At 46.9% G+C, this 8,159-nt stretch overlaps 1 protein-coding gene across 2 annotated transcripts in view; it reads right to left on the bottom strand.

Annotated features, from left to right (window-relative positions):
- Positions 1-5,246: 5,246 nt before the first annotated feature.
- Gcc2 (GRIP and coiled-coil domain containing 2) overlaps positions 5,247-8,159 on the bottom strand; it is a gene marked incomplete in the record, with an annotated part of 42,020 nt that continues 39,107 nt past the window's right edge. For both annotated transcript variants that reach the window (XM_005400800.2, XM_013522791.1), the window contains 2 exon segments: positions 5,247-6,585; positions 7,483-7,684. In XM_005400800.2, coding sequence (XP_005400857.2) covers positions 6,515-6,585; positions 7,483-7,684 — 273 coding nt within the window.

Here is an 8,159-nt window from a genome sequence, read left to right as displayed (position 1 = left end):
GGGTATTTTCCCAGAAGATCTAAAAACATCATATCACAGCGATATATGTGCACCTATGTTCATAGCAGCACAATTTGTAATTGCTAAAATGTGGAAGCAACCCAAATGTCCATCCACCGAGGATTGGATAAGAAAATTGTGGTACTTTTATATAATGGAATATTACTCAGCTATAAAGAAAGATAAACTTGAGGCCTTTATATTTAAATGGTCACAACTAGAGACCATACTCATTAGTGAAACAAATCAAACATACATGTGCAAGCACCACATTGTTTCTCTAGTGTAAAACTTGAAAGAGTTAATTTAAACTCGGAGGTATGATAGACACTGTGAAATGATAGGAAACCACTGAAGAGTAAAGGGCAACTGGGATGTGGGAAAAGAGAAGGAGAGAAGGAGAAATTTTGTATGTATGTATATACAGGATGGTTAACATGGTTGTTCTTCTGTCTTCTATTTCTATGCTGAAAGAAACTGTCAGTGAGTCTTTGGTTGACCAGTATTGCATGTCTATATCTGTTTTCATGAGAAGCCACTTTGAAGATATCAGTATGTAATACAACAACCATTGTTAATTCCCTACCACTTTGTTTGTAACTCTGTATTGTCTGTACTGTGCTTGTGATATGTTGTAAAATATTGTACATCTGTTAGTTTCCCCCCTTTATCTTTAAAATAAAAATAAAAAAAAATGGGTGTGCAGATGTCTGTGTATATGTGGACTTGGATTCCTTCACGTGTGAAGTGAGCAGTGGTATTGACACAGGATGTGTTCTCTGAGCCTCATGGTTCAGTATTTATATGATTCTGTCACATAGGCATAGTTCTTACTAACTCCACTCCCAGCCCTCTCTCTGCTGAGCAAATGGGAGAGGGCCGAGGCCAAGCCCCTTGTCATGGTGTGGTCCTTCTGCAGACCATCCCCCCTCCAGGAACCCATAAGAATTACTTGTTATGACAAGGTGTGTCCTATCCAGGAATTTGAAAGGATCCAGAGCTCTGTGTCACGCTGTCCTGCTTCTCAGAAAGGTCTAGGAGCAGAGCCTAAGATGTGTGTTCCTCTTTATCTCGCAGTAAGCTTTCTACATTGGCTTCTTCTGCTCAGCCTGTGCTCTCTCTGCTCCTCTCCATCTTTCTGTGTCTCCACAGCTCTCACTTCTTTCTGAAGCTGAAAAATACTCCACTGCATGGACACCCTAATGTTTGTTCACCCTTGCCTATCAAAAGGCAACGTGGTTACTTCTGTGTTCTTCAGATTATGGAGAAAGCTGCTATAAGCATTGGTGTGCAGGTTTGGTGTGTGGATGTGCTCGTTTGGGGAAATCACAAGGAGCGTGATGGCTGGATCATGTGGATCCAGAAGCTGCCCCATTCCCTCTCTCGGCACTCTGCCGTTTGTGTATTCTCACCAGCGGCACTGTTCCTGCTGCTTTACACATGGCTAGCATCTAGAGTTGCACTGTTTTGGATTTCACCCCGACAGGCAGATAGCGGTCTCATTGTTTAACTTGCAGTTCTCTAATGACATGACATCAGGTATCTTTCCATGTGCTCCTTTCTGTGTTTCTTCTTTCGGAGGTGTGCAGACCTCCTGCTCATTTTTGAATTGGCTTGTGTTGTGGTTTAGATTTAGATGTTCTCCCAAAGCCTCATGTGCTCCTAGGTGGTCTTTATTTAGTCAAGTCCCACTTAACCAGTTTTTTTCTTTCATGAGTCATGGTTTTGATGTTATATCTGAAAAATCATCAACAAATTCCAGGTCACTGAATTTTCTTCCAGGTTATCTTCTAAGAGTTCTAGTTTATATTTTACACTTAGGTCTATGATCCATTTTGAGTTAATTTTTGTGAAAGGAGTAAGTTCTACATCTAGACATAATATGCTTTAGTTTTTTTTTTTTTTTTTCCTTTTAGTACTAGATGTAGACATGGAACCTGGAGAACAATGAGCTATATCCCTGGCCCTATTTTCATTTTATTTTGAGACAGGGTTCAGCCTTCAGCTTGAGATCTTCCTACCTAAGTAGCTGGAATTACACCTGGCATGAATTTCTTATATTCTTTTTTCTGTACGTCATGTATGTGTACGTATGCACATACGTGCATGTCAGCAGTACACAGTGATTCCATTGACTGTGGGGGGGGTTGGTGCATACACACATCTTCATTCCTTTCACTTCCTTTTCCTTCCTCTGCTTCTCCCCCTCCCTCCCTCCCTCCTAGTCCTCTTCCCATTTGCGAAAGATCAATCTTGTATCCTAGTATCTTCTATTTTGCTACTTAAACTATATATACTTTGGTTTGCTCTTTTGAAAGATCCATCTAAGTCATGCTTTTCTATTCTGGTGGTTTTTACTTCTAGCAATTCTGATTCTTTCCTTTTCATTTCTGATAGCCATCTGTTTTTTATGTTCTCTTTTTCAGTTAGAGGCCTTAGCATATCAATCGTAGTTATTTTCAGTTCCTGGGTAATCCCAGCGTCTCCGCATACCCCAGTCTGGTTCTGCTGCTGCTGTCTCTTGACTCTCTCTCACCTTCAGAGTACCTGCTACTGTTCTGCTGGATGCTGACCTCGACATTCAGGGTTAAGAGACCTGAGGCAAACAGCGTCTCCCTAGACCTTTTGTGTTTACCTGGCTGGGTGTAGGCTGTAGCTGGAAATGTCAGAGCCTGCATTTCCTCTGGTGTCTGTTTCTATTGCCTGTTTTCTTTGGTTTCCTAAGGGCTGCTGCTTCTTGACCCGGGAGCCTCCCTGATGTTGGTAAGGTGGGGGCAGTGGCAGTCCTGTGACTGCTCCTGGGCTGTGCTCTGCACAGCCTTCTCGGCTCCCTCCCGGGGAACAGAAGTGGGGCTGGAGGTTGGGTGTCTCCCCCTACCTGGCATTAGATGTGACAGGACAATGTCCTTTAGGGGAGACTGTGGTGGGGGAGCAGGGTGCTCAGGCCTAGCCTAAACAGCAGCTTTCAGCTCCCATTTGGCTGGCAGTGCAGGGGACCTGGTCTGCAGCCTTCACAGTGAGGACCTGGCTGGCTGCGGCGGGGTCTCACTGGGGCCAGCACACAGTGGCTTATGGGCGGTGGGTTACGTAGTGTCCCCGGCCTGAGCTACTTCAAGCTTTGTGTAGGGACTATTTTAAATGTAATGAAAATGTTCATCCTATATTTCTAACACTAGTGTATTTGTTTTTTTTTTAAATTTATTTTAAAAATAGGAAAACATTAACAAAGAGACATCCATTTACAAAATAGCATCAGAACAATACAAGCAATACAGAGTTACAGACAAAGTGGTAGGAAATTAACAATGTTGTATTACATATTGATGTCTTCAAAGTGATTTCTCAGGAAAACAGAGACATGCAAGACTGCTCAAATAGGTAATCATTAGCTGTTCCTTTCAGTAAAGTGATAGAAGTCACTAGTACAACTATGTTAGCTCTCCTGTATGTACATACATACATAATTTCCTCTTCTTTCTTTCCTCTTTTCCCTCACCCCAGCTGCTTTTTACTTTTGGGCATTTCCTTTCGTTTCACAATGTCTGTCATACCTCCTAATTTTCATTCACTCTTTCAGGCTCTTACACTAACACTAGCATATTTGTAACACTGTCCAAGGATGAGATTGGGAAGCACAATTGGTTCTCATAATGAGAGAACTGCAAAACTTAACGAGCCATTGTACTCCCGGAGCCAGGGGCCGCGTAAGAGCAACTTAGCCAGACAGTGATGTTTTTCTTTTAAGTCCCAGAGAGTTATCGCCTCAAGGACACCTCTGCTTGGACAATGATTGATTCTCACCCCATGTTACATGATAGTAACCGCATTATTTCCTGTAAGAGTAAATTCTGTCTAGCAATTATTGACAAAGATGTGTAACCAACTCGTGTTATCTACCTTTTGTACTTCCTTCTGAAAACCTATATAAGCAATTAGTAACCTCAGAATGAGGCTGGTGATTTTGACCTCGATGTCCCCCAGTGTGCTAGTGTAATAAAGCTGTCTGCCTTCTGAAGCGCCTCTGGTGCTGTCTTCATCTGGCCTGGTTCTGAGCCCCACAACATTTGGACCTGTTTTCAGATGGGCTGAGTTGATGGCTTCTTTTCTCACTGTGAGGATGGGAATAATTACATACAAGCTGTTGCACAAGAAACCAGAGGGCCAGAGCGACAACATGCAGGCAGATGGCCTTGCATGTAAGTGGAGGGAACCAAGGTCACCTCGGCCGCAGTGCAGCTCAGGGGCAGGCAGAGCTGGGTCCTCCCCTCAGCACAAAACCACAGTACAGTAAGATCACTAACAGGAACTAAGTAGGAATCATGCTGTTTTATTTAATGCCAGTAATACTTTTCTTTTAGACAGGGTTTCATTATGTAGCCCATGATGGCCTGGAACTCATGGTGATCCTCCTGCCTTAGCCTCTCAGGTGCTGGGATTACAGGAGTGTGCCACTGGGCCCAACAGTAATACTTTTTCTTTGGGATGGACTCTCACTCCATTGAGCAGGCTGGCTTTGAACTCATGGCACTCAAGCAATCTTCCTGTATCACCCTCTGGAGGAACTCAGGTCACAGGTGTGAGCCACCATGCAGGGCTCCAGTTACAACTGTCACACACCTGTGCTCTGTATTGTCTGGCTTAGAGTTGTAGTGTTGTACACAGATGACTCAGCAGTCTCTGCACACCGGCACCTTTATGGAGTGGACACATGCACCTAGGGATGTGTTCTCCGATACCTGGTGAAGGCGTCCATGGTTTGCTCTGAGAGCAGGAAGGGGCTGGTGCCCCACTCCTGCTGGGCAGCCATGGTGGGCTTCCCAGGCAATGACAGCTCCTCTGCCAGTTAAGTGCCCCACGACTCTTTAGAATCTTGCTTTAAGTCACCTTAGACTTTCTCACCTTAGAGTTCCGAGACTGAGGACAGAACTCCTGCGCCCCTCACACTGCCCCCATGTGCTACCACTCCCTTGGTTCCATTATAAAACTGTAAGATCCAATGGCATATGCGCTGGTGTCTTCCAAAAGAGAGGCCGAGATAGGAAGGGGAGCCTGTTGAGGATCAGGGGGGTCTCCCGTGGCTGGCCCTTCCCCTAGGGCCTTGGTTTCCAGAGTAACTGGACTGCCCACACTTGTGAGCACTCAACATGTCCCAACTGAGGGAGGGTGGTGGTGAGGGAGGTGGCGATTCCAGCTTGAAAGTTACTTGAAAACCCCAGAGACAGTACCGAATGGAAAAAGAGCAGCAGTAATGTAACACACAGTTAAACATGTTTAATAGAAATATTAAAATAATCATTACATCTCATTGCCATGAAAGAATATGCCTTCTGTAATCAAAGTCTTTACATGCAAGTTATTTTATTACATTCATAAGTACAGACTATATTTCAAAATAAGTTTATATAGACTTTGAAAGGAATAGGCTCAAAGAAAAAGTGAAATTTATTTAAATATCATTGCAGTTACAGTGTATGCTACTGGCATACATTGTAAGCTCATATTCACAGCTTATAAAGTAAAAATCTAGACTTTTCAAGTCAGCTCTGAAATAGATCCATCTTCATGAATACATTCACCCAGTCAGGTCTGTTCTTATAGGACAGAAGTAGAAGCAAGTGAGTGAGGGAACCCTTCAAAGGACAAACTCAACGTGTCAGCAGCAAACTTCCAGTACACTAAGCTGGAAACTGGTGTCCTGGGAGCCAGTTCTCCAGAAGAGCCTGAGCGCAGCATGACCTTCGAGGCCTGAGGACTTCTGAGAGCACACCGTGCAACTTACACATAAAGAGCAAAAACAGAATTCTCAACTTTGATTTAGAGCACAGCTTTGATCCTGTCCATAAAACATACTCAGCAGCAACGTGAGCCGAAACGCCCCCATCCCCATCACACGGCCAGCCCGTGGACGCAGCACTGGCCTCCGCGATCACTTTCTAAAGTTGAGGCCCAGTCAAGCAGCGCTGCTCTGAGCAGCTCTGGCCTGGGAGGTGGACAGAGGCGCAGCCAGAGTGGGGATGGCAGGCAGTGGCACCGAGTAAGCCTGGGAGACCGTGAGCAGGGAAGGGGGAAGGCAGAGGCGAGGCCACCCCCAGGCAGTGTCACACCAGCCGCACCTCACCCTGGACAGCAGAGGGCACCTCAGGGGAAGACTTCAGCTGGCTGCACGATGGGCCGCAACGTATCAGCTTCATAACCCTACGTCCACCTGCCCAGTTAACCACTCTGTCACACTGTGGCCATCAGGTCTTCTCAGCAGTTTACTAACTTCCAAATCCATGGGCCACCTGGAGCCGACAGGTGCCGAGGCTGAGGGGAGAGCGGCCGTTTCCAGGGAGCGCACCACGGCCCAGGTGCGAAGCTGCCGTGCTTTCGCTCCAGGCCGAGATGTTCAACCTGTCTGACACACACGCAGAACAGAGGACACGGGCACACTCTTCCACAGAAGGACAGCAACACACGCGAACTGGCTCTAGATTGGTCCTGTTCAGCTGAGGAGGAGCCAGCTCCCCTCGATCTACCGAAGTCCGGACCAACTGTGCAGATAGGAGGCCCATCCGGAGGACCGGGAAGCATTTTCTTCCTCACCTTTGGGAAATGAAAAAAAAAGAAGTATTACATTTCTCCAGTGTGAAATCAATATTCTATAATCACTCTACAATATAAGCAATTAATGTCTTTTTACTGATTATATACCATCTAAGACATGCTAGTATTCTAAATTTCTCTTCTTTTCCAGTGCTGGGGATGAAACCTAGCTCTTTATGCATGCTAGGCAAGTGCTCTACTATTCTTTTTTCCTTGAGACAGGGTCTTGCTATGTAGTCCAGGCTGGCTGTGAGTTCACCATGAAGCCAAGGCTGAGCTCACACTCAAGGCGATCCTCCTGCCTTGGCCTCCCAGGTGCTGGGATTTCAGGTGTGCACCCCTACACCCAGCTTGAATCTCTCCTCAGTACTTTATGATGTTGGGCCGGGCCTCATGGCTTACGCCTGTAACCCCAGCACTCCGGAGGCTGAGAAAGGACTGCAAATTTGAGCCAGCCACGCCCTGGTAGTAAGAGTTTCTGAGACCCTGACTCAAAATTTTAAAAAAGGATGGCGGTGCGGCTCAGTGTGGAGGCTGTGGGTTCAGTTCCTGGTGCCGGGGGAGCAGCAGCTGCACACAAGGGCACTGTGGGTATGTGCCACACACTGGGCACGGCTCTGCTGTCCCTGACTGGGGTGAGGGGCGACGTGAGAAACAAACAACACATGCTAAAAAGTGTGGTGTAAACCACAGTCAACTCAATTTTAGACACAGACCTACGGCTCAGAGCCAGAGGCCCTGACCCAGGAGGGTGTGCATTGTGCTCAGCGTGGAAACGAGGTAATGGCTCCACCTGCCAGGAAGGATACAACCATTCTTTCAAATCTAGTCTCAGGCTACGCACTGGACAGAACGATCTGCGTGAGCCCAAGTCAAGTGAGAGGGCCCTTCGCGTACCCTGTGCCACGGTGGTGAGCCGCCCCTTCTCCTCGGGGCTCAGCTGCAGCATGGTGTCGATGACGGGGAGGAGCCTCTCCCGCTCGCTGCCAGGTTTCAGGAAGATGAACTGCAGCAAGACATTCTTCAAGTATTCCAGGTTGGCGACAGACTTCTCTCGCTCTTGATTTCTTTCCAATCTTCTTATTTCGCTTTTGAGAAGCTGGTGTTACAGAAATGAGTTAAAATGGGTTTTTAGCAGCTGCTGGCTAAACGTGGCAGACTGATGACATGCAGTTTTCCGTCTCTGACCCCTGAACATCTCCTGCATGCCAATGAAGGAGGGACTAGCAGAGGAGACAGGGAACAGGAGGAGGAGAGGGTGACAGACAGCAGCTTCTGAGAAGAGGGAGCATCTGTGTGAACACACAGGTCCCCAGCTCAGAGACCCAGGGCTTCAGGCTGAGGGGCATGGACCAAGTTTACAAAACAAGCAGCCGGAGCTCCCTCCACCTTTCTTCTCTGCAGCACGGGAGCCCAAGAGGCTCAAGACTGAAAGCAGCAGTTTCTGAAACCACTGCTCAACCCCAGGCCGTCCTGCTCGTTTGGGTACCTCCCCAAGACAGCAGCTGGGTAGAGGACACAATACCCTGGCCAAAGACACCACAAACGCTATCGGGAAAACAGGTGCAACATGA

Source organism: Chinchilla lanigera, unplaced genomic scaffold (assembly GCF_000276665.1).
Source record: "Chinchilla lanigera isolate Chin_1 unplaced genomic scaffold, ChiLan1.0 scaffold00069, whole genome shotgun sequence".
Classification (NCBI taxonomy): domain Eukaryota; kingdom Metazoa; phylum Chordata; class Mammalia; order Rodentia; family Chinchillidae; genus Chinchilla; species Chinchilla lanigera.
This window is presented reverse-complemented; position numbering and strand designations above follow the sequence as displayed.